The sequence below is a fragment of the Scyliorhinus torazame genome, chromosome 15 (genome assembly GCF_047496885.1).
Source record: "Scyliorhinus torazame isolate Kashiwa2021f chromosome 15, sScyTor2.1, whole genome shotgun sequence".
In the NCBI taxonomy this organism is placed as follows: domain Eukaryota; kingdom Metazoa; phylum Chordata; class Chondrichthyes; order Carcharhiniformes; family Scyliorhinidae; genus Scyliorhinus; species Scyliorhinus torazame.
This window is the reverse complement of record NC_092721.1, coordinates 211,505,217-211,532,779: the sequence shown is the minus strand read 5'-3', so window position 1 is coordinate 211,532,779 and position 27,563 is coordinate 211,505,217. Positions and strand designations below refer to the sequence as shown.

Here is a 27,563-nt window from a genome sequence, read left to right as displayed (position 1 = left end):
CTGAGGTTCGATGTTGATCTGGAAAAATTATTCACTTCCAAGTTAAAACTCAATCCACTTGCTGTAATGAATCATGAAAACATACAACAAGGGACAAACAGTCGTGTCTGAAGCAGCTTTCAATCAATTCATGCCCTTCCCCACAACCATGCTATTTGTTTCCTTTGTGTTCGTTCAATCCCCTTTTGAAAATTAGGTGCAACCGTCTTCCGTTCCCATTGCAGGGGACACATTCCATGTCACACGGTGATTTAAAAAGATTCTCATTCTCCTCGCCACTATTTTGCTAATTAGCTTCAATACCCACCTTCCTGCCACTGCAGTTTGTCCTCGTTTATCAAATATCTTCCTGATTTTGAACCCCGATTAAATCTCACCTCAACCTTTCATACCTTGAGGAGAACTTCCAACTACTCCAGATAACTGAAGTGTTTCATTCCTATAATCTCCCCTCCCAACTCTCATTGCTTCACCCACTCCCCTAAAAAAACTAGAGCCTAAAATTTTGGGTTTAGATTAAAAAGTTTGAGATTTGCAATAAGATGGGGCCTGGAGGTCATGTGAATTTAAGCTTCTGTTTGAATGAGTGGATCAGTAATGAAGTCCTGATGATTGCATTTTTTTTGCTTTATCACATAAAATATATTGCATTAACTTTTAATGAGATTGTTTTTATTCTGGTCAAAATATTATCTTGTATCAGATCAATGTCGAGAGGTAATGGCTGTATTCTGAGACATGATATTGATTTGGCCGCCCAGACAATTTTCTCTCAATCTTGCAGCTTGCTTCCTGTTCAATTTATCTCAGAATCCAGAATAGGAACCTAGTTCCCTGTGTGTCTGTGTCTCCCTACACTATGGGTACCGATGCCAGGTGGATTGCAGTGGTTCAAGAAGGCAGCTCACTATCACCCTCTCAAGGGCGATTGGAAATGAGCAATAATGTGATTCTCTTCTCCCATGACATTGGCACGATAGTTAGCACTGCTGCCTCACAGGGGCAGGGACTCGGGTTCAATTCCGGTCTTGGTGACTGTGTGGAGTTTGCACATTCGTTTCCTCCGGGTGCTCCAGTTTCCTCCCACAATCCAAAGATGTGCAGGTTAGGTGGACTGGCCGTGCTAAATCGCCCCTTAGTGTTCAATAGGCTAGGTGGGGTTATGGGGATAGAGCCTAAGAAGGGTGCTCTTTCAGAGGGTTGGTGCAGACTCGATGGGCCCAATGGGCTCCATCTGCACTCCTTCTATGAAAAACATTCCCTGCTCTAGCACGAGAGATATAATACAGCATAAAACCATCTCTGCTCTATCACAATTGTGCATGCTGATGGTCTAAAATGTATATTGTTATTACATCAGTGTTATGTTCCTACTCCTGCACTAATCGTATTTGCAGCACCACTGAGCTTGCAGTTGGTGTGTGCTGTGTGTGGGTTTGCGACAGTATGAGATTGCAACAGTGTCTTCTTTAGTTTCAGGCATCTTACAGCTGGTCACTGGGAAATGTTCTGTCGGTTTACCCATGGTTTGAACCAAAGCCCCGAAGGTGGGAATGCCGAGAGTAGTAATTCACTGATTTACCCTGATCTCTGATTAACTATTTTCCTAAATGGAACAGAACTTTATTTTGTGTAAAATGAACAATTTGCAGTGTTATCTGAAACACAACTAAAATTGCATGTGCAGGGGCAGCACGGTGGCACAGTCTCACGGCGCCGAGGTCCCAGGTTCGATCCCGGCTCAGGGTCACTGTCCGTGTGGAGTTTGTACATTCTCCCCGTGTTTGCGTGGGTTTTGCCCCCACAATCCAAAGATGTGCAGGGTATGTGGATTGAACACGCTAAATTACCCCTTAATTGGAAAAAATGAATTGGGTACTCTAAATTTAAATTAATTTTTAAAAAAATTTAAAATTGCATGTGCAGTGCAGGTATTATTAATTAATTCAAGGTTACATTCTGCTTTCGTCTTCAATCAATATCTTCACGAGTTGTAAATTTGTCTGTAGCTTTAATAATAATCTTTATTAGTGTCATTAACACTGCAATGAAGTTACTGTGAAAATCCCCTAGTCGCCACATTCCGCCGCCTGTTCGGGTCACAGAGGGAGAATTCAGAATGTCCAATTCATCTAACAGCCCGTCTTGGGACTGTGGGAGGAAACCGGAGCACCCGGAGGAAACCCACGCACACATGGGAGAACGTGCAGACTCCGCACAGACAGTGACCCAAGCCGGAATCGAACCTGGGACCCTGGCGCTGGGAAGCAACAGTGCTAACCACTGTGCTACCCTGCCTCCCATTCACTTCTCAGCACTAAAGTCAGTAAAATTGAATTGTGTCGTATTCTACTTCAATGTTCAGAAGAATCACGATCAAGCTTATTGTCCATTATCTTTAGCATTTAGAAGTGGAGGTTTTTTTTGAAAAAGAGACTTTCAGGTAATAGTGAAATGGGAAAATGTACTGGGGAAGTGAGTATGTGACACTGATCTTGAAAAAGAGACGGGTTTGTTAGGCTTAATTACCGTGTTGTAACATGAGTGGAGAAATTGTAATGGCCACAAAAATGTCCTGCAGATATGTTGCTCGAGAATCCGAATGTTATTTTCTTTCTGTCCCACAGGGTAGTGAGTGGGTCAAGAGACGCTACTCTCAGAGTGTGGGACATAGACACAGGGCGATGCCTACATACACTACTGGGGCATGTGGCTGCAGTCCGATGTGTACAGTATGATGGGAAGAGGGTTGTGAGCGGTGCCTATGATTACACAGTAAAGGTGTGGGATCCAGAAACTGAAACCTGTGTGCATACTCTTCAGGGGCATACAAACCGTGTGTACTCACTTCAGGTAAGTGCAGTATTCTCTGTGTGTTTCTATTTATCTATTGTTCGGATACCGGACGAGAACTCCAAACAATATTTAATTTGTAAAACTGTGAGGATAGGATCCTTCACTCCAGAGTAATTCTTCTGACCAATCAGTACCTTCTATCTTAAAACAAACTTTAATTGAAGTACAGAATTAACCACAAAAGAGAAAATGCTGGATAATCTCAGCAGGTCTGGCAGCATCTGTAGGGAGAGTAAAGAGGTAACGCTTCGAGTCAGATGACTCTTTGTCAAAGCTTTGATAAATTGCCCTTCGTGACCCCAAAAAAAGGTTAGGAGGGGTTATTGGGTCACTGGGATAGGGTGGAAGTGAGGGCTTAAGTGGGTCGGTGCAGACTCGATAGGCCGAATGGCCTCCTGCACTGTATGTTCTATATTCTATTCTAACCCCATTTCCCAGCCTTTGGCCCGTAGTCTTGTCTGCTCTGGGATCACAAGTGCACATCTAAATACTTCTGAAATGTTCTGAGGGTCTCTGCCTCCACCCCCCTTTCAGGCAGCGAGTTCCAGACTCCCACCCCCCTCTGGGTGAAAAGGTTTTTCCTCACATCCCCTCTAAACCTCCTGCTCCTCACCTTAAATTTCTGCCCCTGGTCATTGATCCCTCCACCAAGGGGAAAGATTTGTTCCTGTCTACTCTATGCCCCTCATCATTTTGTACACCTCAATCCCGTCCCCCCTCAATCTCCTCTGCTCCAAGGAAAACAACCCCAGTCTATCCAATCTCTCTTCATAACTAACACTCTCCGGCCCGGGCAACATCCTGGTAAATCTCCTCTGCACCCTTTCCAGTGGCTATCACATCCCTCCTGTAATGTGGATTCCAGAACTGCTCACAATACTCTCGCTGTGGCCTAACCAACGTTTTATACAGTTCCAGCATAACCTCCCTGCTCCTAAACTCTATGCCTCAATAAATGAAGACAGTACACCATCTGCCGCCTTAACCACCGTGTCCACCTGCTTTGCTACCTTAAAGGACCAGTGTAGATGCACACTAAGGTCCCTCTGATCCTCGGTGCTTCCCAGGGTGCTGCCGTTTATCCTGTATTCCCTTGTCTTGTTTGTCCTGCCCAAGTGCATCCCCACAGATAATCTACAGAGCTGGGCTGAGAGGTGGCAAATGGAGTTTAATGCAGAAAAGTGTGAGGTTATTCATTTTGGAAGGAATAACAGGAAGACAGAGTATTGGGCTAATGGTAAGATTCTTGGCAGTGTGGATGACCAGAGAGATCTCGGTGTCCATGTACTTAGACCCCTGAAAGTTGCCACCCAGGTTGAGAGGGTTGTTAAGAAGACGTACGGTGTGTTAGCTTTTATTGGTAGAGGGATTGAGTTTCGGAGCCATGAGGTCATGTTGCAGCTGTAGAAAACTCTGGTGCGGCTGCATTTGGAGTATTGCGTGCAGTTCTGGTCGCCGCATTATAGGAAGGATGTGGAAGCATTGGAAAGGGTGCAGAGGAGATTTACCAGAATGTTGCCTGATATGGAGGGAAGATCCTATGAGGGAAGGCTGAGGGACTTGAGGCTGTTTTCGTTAGAGAGAAGAAGGTTAAGAGGTGACTTAATTGAGGCATACAAGATGATCAGAGGATTGGATAGGGTGGACAGTGAGAGCCTTTTTCCTCGGATGGTGATGTCTAGCATGAGGGGACATGCCTTTAAATTGAGGGGAGATAGATATAGGACAGATGTCAGAGGTAGGTTCTTTACTCCGAGAGTAGTGAGGGTGTGGAATGCCCTGCCTGCAACAGTAGTGGACTCGTCAACACTAAGGGCATTCAAATGGTCATTGGATAGACATATGGACGATAAGGGAATAGTGTAGATGGGCTTTAGAGTGGTTTCACAGGTCGGCGCAACATCGAGGGCCGAAGGGCCTGTACTGCGCTGCAATGTTCTATGTTCTCACACTTATCCCGATTGAATTCCATTTGCCACTGATCAGCCCGTCTATATCCTTCTCACTATTTACCACCCCACAATTATCGTACCATAGAATTTACAGGGCAGAAAGAGGCCATTCGGCCCATCGAGTCTGCACCGGCCCTTGGAAAGAGCATCCTACCCAAGCCCACGCCTCCACCCTATTCCTCTAACCCAGTAACCCCACCCAACCTTTTAAACACTTAGGGCAATTTAGCACGGCCAATCCACCTAACCTGCACATCTTTGGACTGTGGGAGGAAACCGGAGCACCCGGAGGAAACCCACGCACACACGGGGAGAACGTGCAAACTCCGCACAGACAGTGACCCAAGCCGGGAATCGAACCTGGGACCTGGCACTGTGAAGCAACAGTGCTAACCACTGCTACCGTGCTGCCCCCCATCATCTGCATAGTAAGTTTGCAGACGACACAAAGGTTGGTGGAATTGCGGATAGCGATGAGGACTGTCAGAGGATACAGCAGGATTTAGATTGTTTGGAGACTTGGGCGGAGAGATGGCAGATGGAGTTTAATCCAGACAAATGTGAGGTAATGCATTTTGGAAGGTCTAATGCAGGTAGGGAATGTACAGTGAATGGTAGAACCCTCAAGAGTATTGAAAGTCAAAGAGATCTAGGAGTACAGGTCCTCAGGTCACTGAAAGGGGCAACACAGGTGGAGAAGGTAGTCAAGAAGGCATACGGCATGCTTGCCTTTATTGGCCGGGGCATTGAGTATAAGAATTGGCAAGTCATGTTGCAGCTGTATAGAACCTTAGTTAGGCCACACTTGGAGTATAGTGTTCAATTCTGGTCACCACACTACCAGAAGGATGTGGAGGCTTTAGAGAGGGTACAGAAGAGATTTACCAGAATGTTGCCTGGTATGGAGGGCATTAGCTATGAGGAGCGATTGAATAAACTCGGTTTGTTCTCACTGGAACGAAGGAGGTTGAGGGGCGACCTGATAGAGGTATACAAAATTATATGGGGCATAGACAGAGTGGATAGTCAGAGGCTTTTCCCCAGGGTAGAGGGGTCAATTACTAGGGGGCATAGGTTTAAGGTGCGAGGGGCAAGGTTTAGAGTAGATGTACGAGGCAAGTTTTTTACGCAGAGGGTAGTGGGTGCCTGGAACTCGCTGCCGGAGGAGGTGGTGGAAGCAGGGACGATAGTGACGTTTAAGGGGCATCTTGACAAATACATGAATAGGATGGGAATAGAGGGATATGTACCCAGGAAGTGTAGAAGATTGTAGTTTAGTCGGGCAGCATGGTCGGCACGGGCTTGGAGGGCCGGAGGACCTGTTCCTGTGCTGTGATATTCTCCCTAACCAGTAGTGCAACTCCGCCACCCCTTTTACATCCCCCTCTATCCCGCCTGAAACATCTAAATCCTGGAACGTTTAGCTGCCAATCCTGCCCTTCCCTCAACCAGGTCTCTGTAATGGCAACAACATCATAGTTCCAAGTACTAATCCAAGCTCTAAGTTCATCTGCCTTACCCGTAATACTTCTTGCATTAAAACATATGCACTTCAGGCCACCAGACCCGCTGTGTTCAGCAACTTCTCCCTGTCTGCTCTGCCTCAGAACCATACTGGCCCTATTCCCGAGCTCACCCTCAATGCTCTCACCTTCTGACCTATTGCTCCCGTGCCCACCCCCCTGCCATACTAGTTTAAACCCTCCCGTGTGATATTAGCAAACCTCGCGGCCAGGATATTTATGCCTCTCCAGTTTAGGTGCAACCCGTCCTTATATAGGTCACACCTGCCCTGGAAGAGCTCCCAGTGGTCCAGATAACGGAAACCCTCCCTCCTACACCAGCTGTTTAGCCACATGTTTAGCTGCTCTACCTTCCTATTTCTAGCCTCACTGGCACGTGGCACAGGGAGTAATCCCGAGATTACAACCCTAGAGGTCCTGTCTTTTAACTTTCTGCCTAGCTTCCTGAACTCCTGCTGCAGGACCTCATACCCCTTCCTGCCTATGTCATTAGTACCAATATGTACAACGACCTCTGCCTGTTTGCTCTCCCCCTTCAGGATACCCTCTACGCGTTCGGAGACATCCTGGACCCTGGCACCAGGGAGGCAACATACCATCCTGGAGTCTCTTTCACGTCCACAGAAGCGCCTATCTGTGCCCCTGACTATAGAGTCCCCTATGACTATTGCTCTTCTGCGTTTTGACCCTCCCTTCTGAACATCAGAGCCAGCCGTGGTGCCACTGCTCTGCATGCTGCTGTTTTCCCCTGATAGGCTATTCCCCCTCCCCGACAGTACCCAAAGGCGTATATCTGTTCGAGAGGGGGACAACCACAGGGGATTCCTGCACTGACTGCCTGCCCTTTCTGGTGGTCACCCATTTCTCTGCCTGCACCTTGGGTGTGACCACATCTACATAACTGCGATCTATGACGCTTTCCGCCACCCGCATGCTCCTAAGTGCATCCAACTGCCGCTCCAAAGCAGACCCCAAAGTACCACATTGGCTATCCTCCAGTCCTCTGGCACCTCTTGTGTGGAATTGCCAGCACTCCTGCTATTTCCTCCCTTGCCTCACTCAGCAGTCTGGCGCAGTTTGACGCAGCTTTGACAAAGAGTCATCCAGACTGGTCTGGTCAGCTCCTTTCTCTCTCCACAGACGCTGTCAGACCTGCTGAGATTGTCCAGCCTTCTCTGGTTTTGTTTCAGATTCCAGCAACCGCACTAATTATCTTTTATCTGGGATACATTCCACCTGGTCCTGGAGATTTGTCTACTTTTAAGCCTGCCAGATCACTCAGACGCTCCTCTCTACGTTAATTGGGAGCCAATGCTTGTGTAGTTACATTGTGGACCTTGTGTTGCCCTATTATGTATTTTCTTTTATTCCCTTTTCTTCCCATGTACTTAATGATCTGTTGAGCTGCTCGCAGAAAAATACTTTTCACTGTACCTCGGTACACGTGACAATAAACAAATCCAATCCAATCGCTTTAATTTTATTCCAGTCCCTCTCCCTGATGTCCATATCCACACTGTCCCTCTGACAAGTGACCGCAGGGGACACACATTTCCGCTGTGGCCCTTACTGGGCCTATTCTTTTCCTAGATATCTTTTTGCACTTAATGTACTTGTAAAATAACTTGGGATTTTCTTTTATTTTACCTGCCAGAATCCGTTCATGTCCCCTTTCTGCTCTCCTCGTTTCCTTTTTAAGTTCCCTTGTGCACTTTCCATATGCCTCTAGGGATTCTGCTGTCTTGAGCCCCTGATATCTGCCCCTCCCCCTCGCTTGCGGCCCCTCCCCCTCGCTTGCGGCCCCTCCCCCCGCCCGCGGCCCCTCGCTCGCGGCCCCCCTCCCTCGCTCGCGGCCCCTCTCCCCCGTTCGCGGCCCCTCCCCCTCGCTTGCGGCCCCTCCCCCCGCCCGCGGCCTCCCTCCCCCGCCCGCGGCCTCCCTCCCTCGCTCGCGGCCCCTCTCCCCCGTTCGCGGCCCCTCCCCCTCGCTTGCGGCCCCTCCCCCCCGCCCGTGGCCTCCCTCCCCTGCCCGCGGCCCCTCTCCCCCGTTCGCGGCCCCTCTCCCCCGTTCGCGGCCCCTCTCCCCCGCTCGCGGCCCCTCCCCCCGCCCGCGGCCTCCCTCCCTCGCTCGCGGCCCCTCTCCCCCGTTCGCGGCCCCTCTCCCCCGCTCGCGGCCCCTCTCCCCCGCTCGCGGCCCCTCTCCCCCGCTCGCGTCCCCTCTCCCCCGCTCGCGTCCCCTCTCCCCCGCTCGCGTCCCCTCTCCCCCGCTCGCAGCCCCTCTCCCTCGCTCGCGGCCTCTCTCCCCCGCTCGCGGCCCCTCTCCCCCGCTCGCGGCCCCTCTCCCCCGTTCGCGGCCCCTCCCCCTCGCTTGCGGCCCCTCCCCCTCGCTTGCGGCCCCTCCCCCCGCCCGTGGCCTCCCTCCCCCGCCCGCGTCCCCTCTCCCCCGCTCGCGTCCCCTCTCCCCCGCTCGCGTCCCCTCTCCCCCGCTCGCGGCCCCTCTCCCCCGCTCGCCGCCCCTCTCCCCCGCTCGCCGCCCCTCTCCCCCGCTCGCCGCCCCTCTCCCCCGCTCGCCGCCCCTCTCCCCCGCTCGCCGCCCCTCTCCCCCGCTCGCCGCCCCTCTCCCCCGCTCGCCGCCCCTCTCCCCCGCTCGCGTCCCCTCTCCCCCGCTCGCGGCCCCTCTCCCTCGCTCGCGGCCTCTCTCCCCCGCTCGCGGCCCCTCTCCCCCGCTCGCGGCCCCTCTCCCCCGCTCGCGGCCCCTCTCCCCCGCTCGCGGCCCCTCTCCCCCGCTCGCGTCCCCTCTCCCCCGCTCGCGTCCCCTCTCCCCCGCTCGCGGCCCCTCTCCCCCGCTCGCGTCCCCTCTCCCCCGCTCGCGTCCCCTCTCCCTCGCTCGCGGTCCCCCTCCCTCGCTCGCGGCCCCCCTCCCTCGCTCGCGGCCCCCCTCCCTCGCTCGCGGCCCCCCTCCCTCGCTCGCGGCCCCCTCCCTCGCTCGCGGCCCCCCTCCCCCGCTCGCCGCCCCTCTCCCTCGCTCGCGGCCCCTCTCCCTCGCTCGCGGCCCCTCTCCCTCGCTCGCGGCCCCTCTCCCTCGCTCGCGGCCCCTCTCCCGCGGCCCCCCTCCCTCGCTCGCGGCCCCTCTCCCGCGGCCCCCCTCCCTCGCTCGCGGCCCCTCTCCCTCGCTCGCGGCCCCTCTCCCTCGCTCGCGGCCCCTCTCCCGCGGCCCCCCTCCCTCGCTCGCGGCCCCTCTCCCGCGGCCCCCCTCCCTCGCTCGCGTCCCCTCTCCCCCGCTCGCCGCCCCTCTCCCCCGCTCGCCGCCCCTCTCCCCCGCTCGCCGCCCCTCTCCCCCGCTCGCCGCCCCTCTCCCCCGCTCGCCGCCCCTCTCCCCCGCTCGCCGCCCCTCTCCCTCCCCGCCTCGCGTCCCTCTCCCTCCCCGCCTCGCGCCCCTCTCCCTCCCCGCCTCGCGCCCCCCTCCCTCCCCGCCTCGCGCCCCCCTCCCTCCCCGCCTCGCGCCCCCCTCCCTCCCCGCCTCGCGCCCCCCTCCCTCCCCGCCTCGCGCCCCTCTCCCTCCCCGCCTCGCGCCCCTCTCCCTTCCCGCCTCGCGCCCCTCTCCCTCCCCGCCTCGCGCCCCCCTCCCTCCCCGCCTCGCGCCCCCCTCCCTCCCCGCCTCGCGCCCCCCTCCCTCCCCGCCTCGCGCCCCCCTCCCTCCCCGCCTCCAGCCCCTTCCCCATGTTGCGCATTCCCATGTTTTCTAACTGCCCCTTTCCCTTCCTCCCGAGTTGAAATGATCTCGAGCTTCATCTTCTCAGTGCCTCTGGGTCGATTTTGTTTTTAACACTTTTATGAATCACTTTGCGACATTTTTCTGTGTTAAGGATGCTATATAAATACAAATTGTTATGGTGGGGGAGGCGGGAGGAATTCAGGTGCCCGTGTTTGAGTTTATTATAATTTCTCTGCCTTTGCGCAGTATGACGGTGTCCACATCGTCAGCGGCTCCCTAGATACCTCGATACGAGTGTGGGATGCGGAAAATGGGAACTGTCTGCACACTCTAATGGGACACCAGTCTCTGACCAGTGGAATGGAACTGAAGGATAACATCCTGGTATCTGGCAATGCAGACTCCACAGTGAAAATCTGGGACATCAAGACGGGTCAATGTTTGCAGACGTTACAAGGTGAGATTGAGAGTTCAAATCAGTATTTACACATTTCCAGTGTGAATGATGTGCCAGCTTATCCTCCACAGCTGGTAGGCTGGCTGTGTCTATGTTGCAGTGGGAGGACGATGTCTCTCTTGGCAGCTGCCTGGGTTCTTGTGGATTTCTAATGCTTCTATCCTTGAAGCAGGGGATGTGCAGGTTTGTGCTGCCAGCCCTTGTGGATACAAGTCCGATCTTATATTCTAACATTCAGGGTAAGTGTGAGGTACGTGTAAATTAATTCTCCAAAGTAAATTACAGATGAAACCATGAGCGAGTCCATGGTTTTTTCTTGAGCCCACCAAGTCCAACAATCTGGTGGATACTCACCAGGGATCCCAATCTCCTCTGTTGGAGATCACACCTCTGAATTCTCTCCAAAGCTCTTTCCTACTTAGTGAATGACCCACTCCCAAAGTTTCAATCTTGCTTTCCAAAATTCCTCCTCCCTGGATTGCACCTCGTCCCGTCTTTCCTGGCTTAATTTCAGCTGGACTTTACTCAGCTGGCACCGTCGTGGATTTCCCTGAACTCCTGACTCCCTGCTGTATCCAATGTTGTATAACTCCCGGGACCCACAGGCCCCACCAATCCCTCAGTGCTAACAGCAGCACTTGGCTGCATGGAGTTTCTGCTGCTAATGACTGCAAACGCATCTTCACTGACCCGTGACCCGATTAGGGAAACATTCCAAGACCTTTGTTAACGCAGAAACCAATGTAATCGGGGAAATCTCTCCGCTGGTTGGAGTCATTCCCGGCACAAAGGAAGATGGTTGTGGTGGTTGGAGGTCAATCATCTCAGCTCCAGGACATCACTGCAGGAGTTCCTCAGGGTCGTGTCCTCGGCCCAGCCACCTCCAGCTGCTTCATCAATGACCTCCCTTCCATCAGAAGGTCAGACGTGGGGTGTTTGCGATGACTGCACAATGTTCAGCACCATTCGCAACTCCTCAGATAATGAAGCAGTACCTGTCCAAATGCAGCAAGACCTGGACAATATCCGGCCTTGGGCTGACAAGTGGCAAGTTACACTCGCACCACACAACCCCCGGGCAATGACCATCTCCTACAAGAGAGAATCTAACCACCGCCCCTTGACATCCAATGGCATCACCATCGCTGAATCCCCACAATCAACATTCTGGGGGTTACCATTGATCAGAAACTGAACTGGACCCAACCACATTAATACTGTGGCTACCAGGGCAGGTCAAAGGCTGGGAATCCTGCGGTGAGTAACTCACCTCCTGACCCCCCAGAGCCTGTCCACCATCTACAAGGCACAAGTCAGGAGTGTGATGGAAAACTCTCCACTTGCCTGGATGAGCAGCTCCTACAACACTCAAGAAGCTCAACACCATCCAGGACAAAGCAGCCCCGCTTGATTGTTCCTCTTTCCACAAATATTCAAACCCTCCACCACCGACGCACAGTGACAGCCGTGTGCACCATCTACAAGATGCACTGCAGCAACTCACCGAGGCTCCTTAGGCAGCACCTTCCAAACCCACGCCCACTACCATCTAGAAGGACAAGAGCAGCAGATACCTGGGAACCCCACCACCTGGAGGTTCCCCTCCAAGTCACCCCCCACCCTGACTGGGAAATATATCGCCGTTCCTTCACTGTCACTGGGGCAACATCCTGGAACTCCCTCCCTAACAGCACAGTGGGTGTACCTACACCTCAGGGACTGCAGCGGTTCACGAAGGCAGCTCACCCCCACCTTCTGAAGGGCAACTAGGGATGGGCAATAAATGCTGGTCTAACCAGCGACACCCACATCCCGCAAATTTGTTTATGAAGACCCAGGGTTTTGTGGACAACACTCGTGACCTGAAGAAATTGAAAAAATAATTTTCAGCTGAAATGAAAGTTGACGGAATGTCGTAAGTCTCAACTGACCCCTTAACATTCAGCAGAGCTGCCATTGATGCCAGCCTGCTTCCATTGCCAGCTCAGGCTGGGCACAATCTGCTGCTCCGTGACCCAGACACTGAGGACAAATTTAAAACAAACACATCTGTTTTTGAAGAAACCACTTTGATTGGTGCTGGCAGCATTCGTACAGAGCCACTAAGTAAAGTGATGGGTTTGGTTCCCTTGTGCTCGACAGCTTTGACACGTGCCTGGGAGATCTGTGATGGGGAGGAGCATAAATGATGTGTACCTCCAATGCCATCTGTAAATGCTGGGTCGACCTGAACTCCGCAACGAAACGAGCATCAGAGGCAGAAATGTGTGAAGCAGGGAGTCTGCTGTTTGGTTACTTTGACCTGGAGCTTTCAATCCTTTTGCTTCTGGGAGCCACCCCGTGTTATAAAATTCCAAACTCCCAGTAACAAAAGTACTTGTCTGGATAAAAAAGTTACACAGTTCAGGAGCTGACACTGGATCTGCCAATTGACCTGCATAATTCTCTGAAATGTGATTCATCACTTCTGTACAATCTGAGTAAAAATCAGATAATCATTCAGACAGCTGAGCTGAAAAATAGATTCCTTCAATATTCGTGCAATAATATCATGAACCTATTTAGAAAGGACTGCTATTGGCACAGAAACATCAGCCCAGTGTTAAAATAAAATAAAACTTGCAGCCAATATTGTATTAGTAATCTGAAACTTTCAATTGGTCCATAACTGCCATAGAATCCCTACAGTGCAGAAGGAGGCCATTCGGCCCATTGAGTCAGCACCGGCCCTCTGAAAGAGCACCGTACCTAGACCCACTCCCCTGCCCTACCCCTTTTGCCCACCTAACCTGCACATCTTTAGATTGTGGGAGGAAACCCACGCAGGCACGGGGAGAACAGGCTGACTCCGCTCAGACAGTGACCCGAGGCCGGAGTTGAACCGGGGTCTCTGGCTCTTTGAGGCAGTGGTGCTAACCAGCGTGCCGCCCTGGCGCTGTGAGGCAGCAGTGCTAACCAGCGTGCCGCCCTGGCACTGAGGCAGTGGTGCTAACCAGCGTGCCGCCCTGGCACTGAGGCAGCAGTGCTAACCAGCGTGCCGCCCTGGCACTGAGGCAGCAGTGCTAACCAGCGTGCCGCCCTGGCACTGTGAGGCAGCAGTGCTAATCAGCGTGCTGCCCTGGCACTGAGGCAGCGGTGCTAACCAGCATGCCGCCCTGGCACTGTGAGGCAGCAGTGCTAACAAGTGTGCCGCCCTGGCGCTGAGGCAGCAGTGCTAACCAGCAAGCCGCCCTGGCACTGAGGCAGCAGTGCTAACCAGCAAGCCGCCCTGGCACTGAGGCAGCGGTGCTAACCAGCGTGCTGCCCTGGCACTGTGAGGCAGCGGTGCTAATCAGCGTGCCGCCCTGGCACTGAGGCAGTGGTGCTAACCAGCGTGCCGCCCTGGCACTGAGGCAGCAGTGCTAACCAGCGTGCCGCCCTGGCACTGTGAGGCAGCGGTGCTAACCAGCGTGCTGCCCTGGCACTGTGAGGCAGTGGTGCTAATCAGCGTGCCACCCTGGCACTGAGGCAGTGGTGCTAACCAGCGTGCCGCCCTGGCACTGTGAGGCAGCGGTGCTAACCAGCGTGCCGCCCTGGCACCGTGAGGCAGCAGTGCTAACCAGCGTGCCGCCCTGGCACTGTGAGGCAGCGGTGCTAACCAGCATGCCGCCCTGGCACTGTGAGGCAGCGGTGCTAATCAGCGTGCCGCCCTGGCACACTGAGGGCAGTGGTGCTAACCAGCGTGCCGCCCTGGCACTGAGGCAGTGGTGCTAACCAGCGTGCCGCTGTACTGAGGCAGTGGTGCTAACCAGCGTGCCGCCCTGGCACTGTGAGGCAGCGGTGCTAACCAGCGTGCCGCCCTGGCACTGTGAGGCAGCGGTGCTAACCAGCGTGCCGCCCTGGCACTGAGGCAGTGGTGCTAACCAGCGTGCCGCCCTGGCACTGAGGCAGCAGTGCTAACCAGCGTGCCGCCCTGGCACTGTGAGGCAGCAGTGCTAACCAGCGTGCCGCCCTGGCACTGTGAGGCAGCAGTGCTAATCAGCGTGCCGCCCTGGCACTGAGGCAGCGGTGCTAACCAGCATGCCGCCCTGGCACTGTGAGGCAGCAGTGCTAACCAGTGTGCCGCCCTGGCGCTGAGGCAGCAGTGCTAACCAGCAAGCCGCCCTGGCACTGAGGCAGCAGTGCTAACCAGCAAGCCGCCCTGGCACTGAGGCAGCGGTGCTAACCAGCGTGCTGCCCTGGCACTGTGAGGCAGCAGTGCTAACCAGCTTGCCGCCCTGGCGCTGAGGCAGCAGTGCTAACCAGCAAGCCGCCCTGGCACTGAGAGGCAGCAGTGCGAACCAGCGTGCCGCCCTGGCACTGTGAGGCAGCGGTGCTAACCAGCGTGCTGCCCTGGCACTGTGAGGCAGTGGTGCTAATCAGCGTGCCGCCCTGGCACTGAGGCAGTGGTGCTAACCAGCGTGCTGCCCTGGCACTGAGGCAGCGGTGCTAACCAGCGTGCCGCCCTGGCACCGTGAGGCAGCAGTGCTAACCAGCGTGCCGCCCTGGCACTGTGAGGCAGCGGTGCTAACCAGCATGCCGCCCTGGCACTGTGAGGCAGCGGTGCTAATCAGCGTGCCGCCCTGGCACACTGAGGGCAGTGGTGCTAACCAGCGTGCCGCCCTGGCACTGAGGCAGTGGTGCTAACCAGCGTGCCGCTGTACTGAGGCAGTGGTGCTAACCAGCGTGCCGCCCTGGCACTGTGAGGCAGCGGTGCTAACCAGCGTGCCGCCCTGGCACTGAGGCAGCGGTGCTCATCAGCGTGCCGCCCTGGCACTGAGGCAGCGGTGCTAACCAGCGTGCCGCCCTGGCACTGAGGCAGTGGTGCTAACCAGCGTGCCGCCCTGGCACGGTGAGGCAGCGGTGCTAACCAGCGTGCCGCCCTGGCACTGTGAGGCAGCGGTGCTAATCAGCGTGCCGCCCTGGCACTGAGGCAGCGGTGCTAACCAGCGTGCCGCCCTGGCACTGAGGCAGCGGTGCTAATCAGCGTGCCGCCCTGGCACTGTGAGGCAGCGGTTCTAACCAGCGTGCCGCCCTGGCACTGTGAGGCAGCGGTGCTAACCAGCGTGCCGCCCTGGCACTGAGGCAGTAGTGCTAACCAGCGTGCCGCCCTGGCACTGAGGCAGCGGTGCTAACCAGCGTGCCGCCCTGGCACTGAGGCTGCGGTGCTAACCAGCGAGCCGCCCTGGCGCTGTGAGGCAGCGGTGCTAATCAGCGTGCCGCCCTGGCACTGAGGCAGCAGTGCTAACCAGCATGCCGCCCTGGCGCTGAGGCAGCAGTGCTAACCAGCGTGCCGCCCTGGCACTGTGAGGCAGCGGTGCTAATCAGCGTGCCGCCCTGGCACTGAGGCAGCGGTGCTAATCAGCGTGCCGCCCTGGCGCTGTGAGGCAGTGGTGCTAACCAGCGTGCCGCCCTGGTGCTGTGAGGCAGCGGTGCTAACCAGCGTGCCGCCCTGGCGCTGTGAGGCAGCGGTGCTAATCAGCGTGCCGCCCTGGCGCTGTGAGACAGTAGTACTAACCAGCGTGCCGCCCTGGCGCTGTGAGGCAGTAGTGCTAACCAGCGTGCCGCCCTGGCACTGTGAGGCAGCGGTGCTAACCAGCGTGCCGCCCTGGCGCTGTGAGGCAGTGGTGCTAACCAGCGTGCCGCCCTGGCGCTGTGAGGCAGTGGTGCTAACCAGCGTGCCGCCCTGGCGCTGTGAGGCAGTGGTGCTAACCAGCGTGCCACCCTGGCACTGAGGCAGCGGTGCTAATCAGCGTGCCGCCCTGGCGCTGTGAGGCAGTGGTGCTAACCAGCGTGCCGCCCTGGCACTGTGAGGCAGCGGTGCTAACCAGCGTTCCGCCCTGGCGCTGTGAGGCAGTGGTGCTAACCAGCGTGCCGCCCTGGCACTGAGGCAGCGGTGCTAACCAGCGTGCCGCCCTGGCACTGTGAGGCAGTAGTGCTAATCAGCGTGCCGCCCTGGCGCTGTGAGGCAGTAGTGCTAACCAGCGTGCCGCCCTGGCACTGTGAGGCAGTGGTGCTAACCAGCGTGCCGCCCTGGCACTGTGAGGCAGCGGTGCTAACCAGCGTGCCGCCCTGGCACTGAGGCAGCGGTGCTAACCAGCGTGCCGCCCTGGCACTGTGAGGCAGCGGTGCTAACCAGCGTGCCGCCCTGGCGCTGTGAGGCAGCGGTGCTAATCAGTGTGCCGCCCTGGCGCTGTGAGGCAGCGGTGCTAATCAGCGTGCCGCCCTGGCGCTGTGAGGCAGCGGTGCTAATCAGCGTGCCGCCCTGGCGCTGTGAGGCAGTGGTGCTAACCAGCGTGCCGCCCTGGCGCTGTGAGGCAGCGGTGCTAATCAGCGTGCCGCCCTGGCGCTGTGAGGCAGCGGTGCTAATCAGCGTGCCGCCCTGGCACCGCGAGGCAGCGGTGCTAACCATTGTGTCAATTGTGCTACTCTCAATTAACTAAATATTAAAATCTTCAGACTTTGTTGCCTCTGTGATAAATCGGGATTCATTTCTTGTGTCTGAACTTGCTGAAAACGGGTTGAACTGAACAGCTCAACTTGAAATGTTTTATCTGTGAAGTAAACAGTGTTCATCCCGTCCTGACTGGTCCCCGTCCTGACTGGTCCCCGTCCTGACTGGTCCCCGTCCTGACTGGTCCCCGTCCTGACTGGTCCCCGTCCTGACTGGTCCCCGTCCTGACTGGTCCCCGTCCTGACTGGTCCCCGTCCTGACTGGTCCCCGTCCTGGCGTTGAGGGAGTTTTCTGACAAAGTGCGGTGCCTCTCTCCCCACCACCCCTCCCCCCGGGCGCAGCATATCCATGGTGGGTGAAAGTTGATCTATAAACACAAGTCCTCTCTTTTTCCCATTACAGGTGCAAACAAACACCAGAGCGCGGTCACCTGTCTGCAGTTTATCCAGAAGTTTGTAGTCACAAGCTCAGATGATGGAACAGTGAAACTATGGGATCTGAAAACGGGCGAGTTCATTCGTAACCTCGTAGCACTGGAGAGCGGGGGCAGCGGCGGGGTGGTTTGGCGACTCCGAGCATCCAAAACAAAACTGATTTGTGCAGTGGGCAGTCGGAATGGGACCGAGGAAACCAAACTGCTGGTCCTGGATTTTGATGTGGACATGAAATGAGGCTGGTCTGACGGAGGGGTGTGCCGCACGCACGTCTGATCACTCACTGGACTGAGCTGGAAGAATCTGCAACCTAATTCCATGCTGTCCATTCCAATTTGCCAAAGAAGACTTGACCTTACGGGGAAATGGGAGGGGGTCTGCAGAGATCTTGCCAGCAATGATGGGGGCAGCTCCCTGGAAAGGCAGGGGCTGTGTTTTCAAACCTCCAACACTTGACGAGCTGCGAGCTATTTGTGAAAGATTTAAAGCACCTTATAACTGAGCCATCACAGAGGAATGATCTCTGCCGATGACTAGACACTCGGAGACACTTTAAAAAGACTTGCCAAAATTATTAGTAACACAAACCTGTACAGAAAATGGTTATATCTGTATATTATATAAAAGTGTATCTATGTGGATGAATGAGATGAAGCATCCTTAACTACATGTCTATATATTGAAATTGTGTAATGGGAAAACTAATCTATATGTGTGTGTGAGAGAGAGCGAGAGAGAGTGTGAAAGGATGGTGCTAAATGGTAGTGTGTGCGCACGCGCGAGTGTGCAAGGGTTTTCACTGTCGTGAGGCGACAAAGACACCTCCCTTGTACATTGTATAAAACATCTGGGGGGTTTTGGGGATTGAAACAACAGCAATAAGCTGTAAATGCTGAGCTTTTTTAAAAAAAAAAAAAATTAACAATAAAATGATTGAAGTACAGACTGGGTTTGTGTTCCAAACCAACCAACTTCTTCAAACACAAACCAGGATAATCTTTATTAGTGTCACAAGTAGGCTTACATTAACGCTGCAATGAAGTTACTGTGAAAATCTCCTAGTCGCCACATTCCGGCGCCTGTTCGGGTACACACAGGGAGAATTCACAATGTCCAATTCACCTAACAGCACGTCTTTCGGGACTTGTGGGAGGAAACCGGAGCACCCGGAGGAAACCCACGCAGACACTGGGAGAACGTGCAGACTCCGCACAGACAGTGACCCAAGCCGGGAATCGAACCTGAGATCCTGGAGCTGTGAAGCAACTGTGCTAACCACTGTGCTACCATGACGTGGACAGTGAGAGCCTTTTTCCTCGGATGGTGATAGAACATAGAACAATACAGTGCAGTGCAGGCCCTTCGGTCCACGATGTTGCACCAAAACAAAAGCCATCTAACCTACACTATGCCATTATCATCCATATGTTTATCCAATAAACTTTTAAATGCCCTCAATGTTGGCAAGTTCACTACTGTAGCAGGTAGGGCATTCCACGGCCTCACTACTCTTTGCGTAAAGAACCTACCTCTGACCTCTGTCCTATATCTATTACCCCTCAGTTTAAAGTTATGTCCCCTCGTGCCAGCCATATCCATCCGCGGGAGAAGGTTCTCACTGTCCACCCTATCCAACCCCCTGATCATTTTGTATGCCTCTATTAAGTCTCCTCTTAACCTTCTTCTCTCCAATGAAAACAACCTCAAGTCCATCAGCCTTTCCTCATAAGATTTTCCCTCCATACCAGGCAACATCCTGGTAAATCCCCTCTGCACCCGCTCCAAAGCCTCCACGTCCTTCCTATAATGCGGTGACCAGAACTGTACGCAATACTCCAAATGCGGCCGTGCCAGAGTTCTGTACAGCTGCAACATGACCTCCCGACTCCGGAACTCAATCCCTCTACCAATAAAGGCCAACACTCCATAGGCCTTCTTCACAACCCTATCAACCTGGGTGGCAACTTTCAGGGATCTATGTACATGGACACCTAGATCCCTCTGCTCATCCACACTTTCAAGAACTTTACCATTAGCCAAATATTCCGCATTCCTGTTATTCCTTCCAAAGTGAATCACCTCACACTTCTCTACATTAAACTCCATTTGCCACCTCTCAGCCCAGCTCTGCAGCTTATCTATATCCCTCTGTAACCTGCTACATCCTTCCACACTATCGACAACACCACCGACTTTAGTATCGTCTGCAAATTTACTCACCCACCCTTCTGCGCCTTCCTCTAGGTCATTGATAAAAATGACAAACCGCAACGGCCCCAGAACAGATCCTTGTGGTACTCCACTTGTGACTGTACTCCATTCTGAACATTTCCCATCAACCACCACCCTCTGTCTTCTTTCAGCTAGCCAATTTCTGATCCACATCTCTAAATCACCCTCAATCCCCAGCCTCCGTATTTTTTGCAATAGCCTACCGTGGGGAACCTTATCAAACGCTTTGCTGAAATCCATATACACCACATCAACTGCTCTACCCTCGTCTACCTGTTCAGTCACCTTCTCAAAGAACTCAATAAGGTTTGTGAGGCATAACCTACCCTTCACAAAGCCATGCTGACTATCCCTGATCATATTATTCCTATCTAGATGATTATAAATCTTGTCTCTTATAATCCCCTCCAAGACTTTACCCACTACAGACGTGAGGCTCACCGGTCTATAGTTGCCGGGGTTGTCTCTGCTCCCCTTTTTGAACAAAGGGACCACATTTGCTGTCCTCCAGTCCTCTGGCACTATTCCTGTAGCCAATGATGACATAAAAATCAAAGCCAAAGGTCCAGCAATCTCTTCCCTGGCCTCCCAGAGAATCCTAGGATAAATCCCATCAGGTCCCGGGCACTTATCTATTTTCAGCCTGTCCAGAATTGCCAACACCTCTTCCCTACGTACCTCAATGCCATCTATTCTATTAGCCTGGGGCTCAGCATTCTCCTCCACAACATTATCTTTTTCCTGAGTGAATACTGACGAAAAATATTCATTTAGTATCTCGCCTATCTCTTCAGACTCTACACACAACTTCCCATCCCTGTCCTTGACTGGTCCTACTCTTTCCCTAGTCATTCGCTTATTCCTGACATACCTTTAGAAAGCTTTTGGGTTTTCCTTGATCCTTCCTGCCAAATACTTCTCATGTCCCCTCCTTGCTCGTCTTAGCTCTCTCTTTAGATCCTTCCTCGCTACCTTGTAACTATCCATCGCCCCAACCGAAACTTCACACTTCATCTTCACATAGGCCTCCTTCTTCCTCTTAACAAGAGATTCTACTTCCTTGGTAAACCACGGTTCCCTCACTCGACGCCTTCCTCCCTGTCTGACCGGTACATACCTATCAAGAACACGCAGTAGCTGATCCTTGAACAAGCCCCACTTATCCAGTGTGCCCAACACTTGCAGCCTACTTCTCCACCTTATCCCCCCCAAGTCACGTCTAATGGCATCATAATTGCCCTTCCCCCAGCTATAACTCTTGCCCTGCGGTGTATACTTATCCCTTTCCATCATTAACGTAAACGGCACCGAATTGTGGTCACTGTCCCCAAAGTGCTCTCCTACCTCCAAATCCAACACCTGGCCTGGTTCATTACCCAAAACCAAATCCAACGTGGCCTCGCCTCTTGTTGGCCTGTCAACATATTGTTTCAGGAAACCCTCCTGCACACACTACAAAAAACGACCCATCTATTGTACTCGAACTATATCTTTTCCCGTTAATATTTGGATAGTTAAAGTCTCCCATAATAACTACCCTGTTACTTTCGCTCATATCCAGAATCATCTTCGCCATCCTTTCCTCTACATCCCTCGAACTATTAGGAGGCCTATAAAAAAACTCCCAACAGGGTGACCTCTACTTTCCTGTTTCTAACCTCCGCCCTTACTACCTCGGAAGAAGAGTCCCCATCTAGCATCCTCTCCGCCACCGTAATACTGCTCTTGACTAGCAGCGCCACACCTCCCCCTCTTTTGCCTCCTTCTCTGAGCTTACTAAAACACCTAAACCCCGGAACCTGCAACATCCATTCCTGTTCCTGCTCTATCCATGTCTCCGAAATGGCCACAACATCGAAGTCCCAGGTACCAACCCATGCTGCCAGTTCCCCTACCTTGTTTCGTATACTCCTGGCATTGAAGTAGACACACTTCAAACCACCTACCTGAACACTGGCCCCCTCCTGCGACGTCAAATCTGTGCTCCTGACCTCTATACTCTCATTCTCCCTTACCCTAAAACTACAATCCAGGTTCCCATGCCCCTGCTGCATTAGTTTAAACCCCCCCAAAGAGCACTAACAAATCTCCCCCCCAAGATATTTGTGCCCCTCAGGTTCAGATGTAGACCATCCTGTCTGTAGAGGTCCCACCTTCCCCAGAAAGAGCCCCAGTTATCCAGAAATCTGAATCCCTCCCGCCTGCACCATCCCTGTAGCCACGTATTTAAATGCTCTCTCTCCCTATTCCTCATCTCACTATCATGTGGCACGGGCAACAACCCAGAGATAACAACTCTGTTTGTTCTAGTTCTGAGCTTCCATCCTAGCTCCCTGAAAGCCTGCCGGACATCCTTGTCCCCTTTCCTACCTATGTCGTTAGTGCCAATGTGGACCACGACTTGGGGCTGCTCCCCCTCCCCCTTAAGGACCCGGAAAACACGATCCGAGACATCACGTGCCCTTGCACCTGGGAGGCAACATACCAAACGTGAGAGTCTCTCGCTCCCACAAAATCTCCTATCTGTGCCCCTGACTATCGAGTCCCCAATTACTAATGCTCTGCTCCTCTCCCCCCTTCCCTTCTGAGCAACAGGGACAGACTCCATGCCAGAGGCCCGTACCCCATGGCTTACCCCTGGTAAGTCCCCCCCCCCCCCCCACAAGTATCCAAAGCGGTATACTTGTTTCTCAGGGGAACGACCGCAGGGGATCCCTGCACTGACTGCTTTTTCCCAGTCCCTCTTACAGTTACCCACCTATCTCCAATCTTTGGTGTAACTAATTCCCTGAAGCTGCTATCTATGACCCCTTCTGCCTCCCGAATGATCCGAAGTTCTTCCAACTCCAGCTCCAGTTCCCTAACTCGGTCTTGGAGGAGCTGGAGATGGCAGCACTTCCTGCAGGTAAAATCAGCAGGGACACTAACGGCATCCCTCACCTCAAACATCCTGCAGGAGGAACATTGCACTCCCTTCCCTGCCATTCCTCTAACTTTCTACCAAGATCTGGCTAACAACTAAATTAAATTTTTATCAAAAATAATAATAATATAATAAAATATGGTACTTACCTCAGACCAATGGGTTTTATTATTAGGTTAGAGGAGGAGGGCGGGTGGGAGAGACTACACGTGTAGTGTCTCGGGTTTCCTCTCCACCAGAATTTATTGGTGAGGGTCTTCCCAGACGTCCGCGGGTCGACTTCCTGTTCCCGCCTAAAACACTAATTTTAAAAAAAAAAAATTCTCAGCTCCTGCTGAAATTGACTAACCAGCCAGCTCCACTCCCGCCGAAATCGACTGGCCTGCCCCTGCAAAGACAAGTGCTTTTAAAGGACAGACTTACCTCCCAGCAACCACTTCCGCAATGCTCCCGCTGAAACTGACTCACCAGCTGATTCTCACGCCGAAATCGACTGGCCTGCCCCTGCAAAGACAAGTGCTTTTAAAGGATGTCTAGCATGAGGGGACATAGCTTTAAATTGAGGGGAGATAGATATAAGACAGATGTCAGAGGTAGGTTCTTTACTCAGAGAGTAGTAAGGGTGTGGAATGCCCTGCCTACAACAGTAGTGGACTCGCCAACACTAAGGGCATTTAAATGGTCATTGGATAGACATATGGACGATCAGGGAATAGTGTCGATGGGCTTTAGAGTGGTTTCACAGGTCGGCGCAACATCGAGGGCCGAAGGGCCTGTTCTGCGCTGCAATGTTCTATGTGGCTCTTTGAGCCTCGCTGTCATTCAGGAAGATCCTGGCTAATTGCCTTCCTCACATCCACCTTCCGACACCCCACATATCGATCAATCTCTGTCTTGTATCATCAACAATCGAGCATTTGCAGCTCTGTGTTCAAGAATTTCAAATGGTGACAACCCTTCAAATGAAAATATTTCTCATCTCGTCCTAAGTGACCCGTTCTACTTAGACTGACCCTGTTTTCTAGATTTATTTTTATATTATTTGTTCTTGGGATGTGGGCCTCGCTGGGCCAGCATCTGTTGCCCATCCCTAATTGCCCCTGAACTGAGTGTCTGGCTCGGCCATTTCAATGAGGACAGTTAAGAGTCGACCACATTGCTGAGGGTCTGGAGTCACATGGAGCCCAGACCGGGCGAGGACGGCAGATTTCCTTCCCTGAAGGACATTAGTGAACCAGATGGGTTTTTACAACAATCGACAATGTTTTCATGCCCTCGTTAGACTTTTTTATTCCAGATGAAATTTTAATTGAGTTTATGTTTTGCCATTTGCCGTGGTGGGATTCGAACCCGGGCCCCAGAGCATTACCCTGGATTATAAACCCGGGCCCCAGAGCTTTACCCTGGATTATAAACCCGGGCCCCAGATCATTACCCTGGATTATAAACCCGGGCCCCGATCATTACCCTGGATTATAAACCCGGGCCCCGATCATTACCCTGGATTATAAACCCGGGCCCCGATCATTACCCTGGATTATAAACCCGGGCCCCGATCATTACCCTGGATTATAAACCCGGGCCCCGATCATTACCCTGGATTATAATCCCGGGCCCCGATCATTACCCTGGATTATAAACCCGGGCCCCGATCATTACCCTGGATTATAAACCCGGGCCCCGATCATTACCCTGGATTATAAACCCGGGCCCCGATCATTACCCTGGATTATAAACCCGGGCCCCGATCATTACCCTGGATTATAAACCCGGGCCCCGATCATTACCCTGGATTATAAACCCGGGCCCCGATCATTACCCTGGATTATAAACCCGGGCCCCGATCATTACCCTGGATTATAAACCCGGGCCCCGATCATTACCCTGGATTATAAACCCGGGCCCCGATCATTACCCTGGATTATAAACCCGGGCCCCGATCATTACCCTGGATTATAAACCCGGGCCCCGATCATTACCCTGGATTATAAACCCGGGCCCCGATCATTACCCTGGATTATAAACCCGGGCCCCGATCATTACCCTGGATTATAAACCCGGGCCCCGATCATTACCCTGGATTATAAACCCGGGCCCCGATCATTACCCTGGATTATAAACCCGGGCCCCGATCATTACCCTGGATTATAAACCCGGGCCCCGATCATTACCCTGGATTATAAACCCGGGCCCCGATCATTACCCTGGATTATAAACCCGGGCCCCGATCATTACCCTGGATTATAAACCCGGGCCCCGATCATTACCCTGGATTATAAACCCGGGCCCCGATCATTACCCTGGATTATAAACCCGGGCCCCGATCATTACCCTGGATTATAAACCCGGGCCCCGATCATTACCCTGGATTATAAACCCGGGCCCCGATCATTACCCTGGATTATAAACCCGGGCCCCGATCATTACCCTGGATTATAAACCCGGGCCCCGATCATTACCCTGGATTATATATCCAGTGACAATACCACCAAGCAACCTGGGGAAACGTCCTTCCATCATTTATTCTGTCACGCCCCTGCGAAATGTTATTTGTTTCAATGAGATCACCTCTCATCGGCCCTCCCAGCTTGTACCGGTCATGATACCAACCTTTGCCAAAACCCTCAGCACCTCCTTGTGCCGTATCCCTCTATACCCGTCCTATCCATGTGTTTGTCAAGATGCCTTTTGAACGGCGTTAATATATCTGCTTCCACAACCTCCCCTGGCAACGCGTTCCAGGCACTCACCACCCTCTGCATAAAAAACCTGCCTCGCACATCTCCTCTAAACTTTGCCCCACGGACATCAAACCTCTGCCCCCTGGTGACTGACCCCTCCACCCTGGGAAAGAGTGCCTGCCCATCCACTCTATCCATGCCCCTCATAATCTTGTAGACCTCTATCAGGTTACCCCTCAACCTCCGTCTTTCTAATGAAAACCGTCCGAGTCTATTCAGCCTTTCCGTAAAGCTAACACCCTCCAGACCAGGCAACATCCTGTTAACTCCCCTGCACCCTCTCCAAAGCCTCCTCATCCTTCTGGTAGTGTGGCGACCAGAATTGTGCACAATATTCCCAAGTGCGGCCTTACCAAGGTTCTATACAACTGCAGCATGACTTGCCAGTTTTTATACTCGATGCCCCGTCCAATGAAGGCAAGCATTCCGTATGCTTTCTTGACTACCTTGTCCACTTGTGTTGCCACCTTCAAAGATCTGTGGACCTGCACGCCCAGATCTCTCTGACTTTCTATATTCCTAGTGTTTTGCCATTTACGGTATATTTCCCCTCTATGTTAAACCTGCCAAAATGGATTACCCCTCATTTGTCTGGATTAAACTCCATTTGCCATTTCTCTGCCCAAGTCTCCAATCTATCTATGACCTGCTGTATCCTCTGACAATCTTCAACACACTCTGCCACTCCACCAACCTTGGTGTCATCCACGAACTTACCAATCGGACCAGCTACATTTTCCTTCAATTTGTTTATGTATACTACAAACAACAGAGGCCTAAGCACCGATCCCTGTGGAACACCACTCGCCACAACCTTCCATTCAGAAAAACACCCATCTACTGCTACCTTCTGTGACCGAGCCAGTTCTGTACCCCTCTTGCCACCTCACCTCTGATCCCGTGTGACTTCACCTTTTGTACCAGTCTGCCATGAGGCACCTTGTCAAAAGCTTTAATGAAGTCCATGTAAACAACATCCACCGCCCTCCCCTCATCAATCATCTTTGTCACCTCCTCAAAAAAGTCTGATCAAGTTAGTGACGACCTCTCCTTCACAAAACCATGCTGTCTATCGCTAATGATTCCATTTGTTTCCAAATGGGTATAAATCCTGGGCGAAATTCTCCGGAAACGGCGCGATGTCCGCCGACTGGCGCCCAAAACAACGCAAGTCAGTCAGGCATCGCGCCGCCCCAAAGGTGCGGAATGCTCCGCATCTTTGGGGGCCGAGCCCTAACCTTAAGGGGCTAGGCCCGCGGCGGACGAATTTCCGCCCCGCCAGGGCGGTGCATGCGCGGGATCGTTAGCGGCCGCTGACGGCATTCCCGCGCATGCGCAGTGGAGGGAGTCTCTTCCGCCTCCGCCATAGTGGAGACCGTGGCGAAGGCGGAAGGGAAAGAGTGCGCCCACGGCACAGGCCCGCCCGCGGATCGGTGGGCCCCGATCGCGGGCCAGGCCACCGTGCCACCGGGGCTAGATCGCCCTGCGGCCCCCCCCCCCCCCCCCCCAGGACCCCGGCGGGACAGGCATTTTAGCAGCGGGACTTTGGCACATCCGGGCCGGAGAATTGCGGGGGGGGGCGCCAACCAGTGCGGCGTGATTCCCGCCCCCGCCGAATAGCCGGTGGTGGAGAATTCAGCAACCGGCGGGGGCGGGATTCACGCCAGCCCCCGGCGATTCTCCGACCCGGCGGGGGGTCAGAGAATCTCGCCCCCTGTCCCTGAGAATGCTCTCCAATAATTTACCGACGTGAGACTCACCAGCCAATAGTTTCCTGGATTATCCCTGCTACCTTTCTTAAACAGCAGTGCCACATTAGCTATTCTCCAGTCCTCTGGGATCTCACCTGTAGCCAATGAGGATACAAAAATGTCAGTCAAGGTCCCAGCAATTTCCTCCCTTGCTTCCCTCAGTATTCTGGGATAAATCCCACCCGGCCCAGGAGACTTATCTACCTTAATATCTTTTAAAAGACCCAATTCCTCCTTTCCGATGTTAACATGATCCAGACTGCCCACACACCCTACCCAAAAATCATCTGCCACAAAGTCCTTTTCTTTGGTGAACACTGAAGCAAAGTACTCACTTAGTACCTCGCCCATTTCCTCTGACTCAACACATAGATTCTCCTTCTGCACTGTTGATTCTATGATCATGCTGTAGGATATCTGCATCCTCGTCACAATTCACCCTCCCACCCAACTTGGTATCATCTGCAAACTTTGAGATGTTACACTCAGGGCATGGACGGGTACATGGGA

The 27,563-nt window shown here is 53.4% G+C and overlaps 1 protein-coding gene across 5 annotated transcripts in view; it reads left to right on the top strand.

The window, feature by feature from the left end:
- LOC140392177 (F-box/WD repeat-containing protein 7-like) overlaps positions 1–18,349 on the top strand; it is a 321,680-nt gene extending 303,331 nt beyond the window's left edge. For all 5 annotated transcript variants that reach the window (XM_072477557.1, XM_072477556.1, XM_072477555.1 and 2 more), the window contains 3 exons: positions 2,628–2,853; positions 10,290–10,500; positions 17,375–18,349. In XM_072477557.1, the coding sequence (XP_072333658.1) occupies positions 2,628–2,853; positions 10,290–10,500; positions 17,375–17,643 (706 nt within the window). In that variant the 3' untranslated portion in view covers positions 17,644–18,349. The remainder of the gene's footprint in view (positions 1–2,627; positions 2,854–10,289; positions 10,501–17,374) is intronic.
- Positions 18,350–27,563: the final 9,214 nt, after the last annotated feature.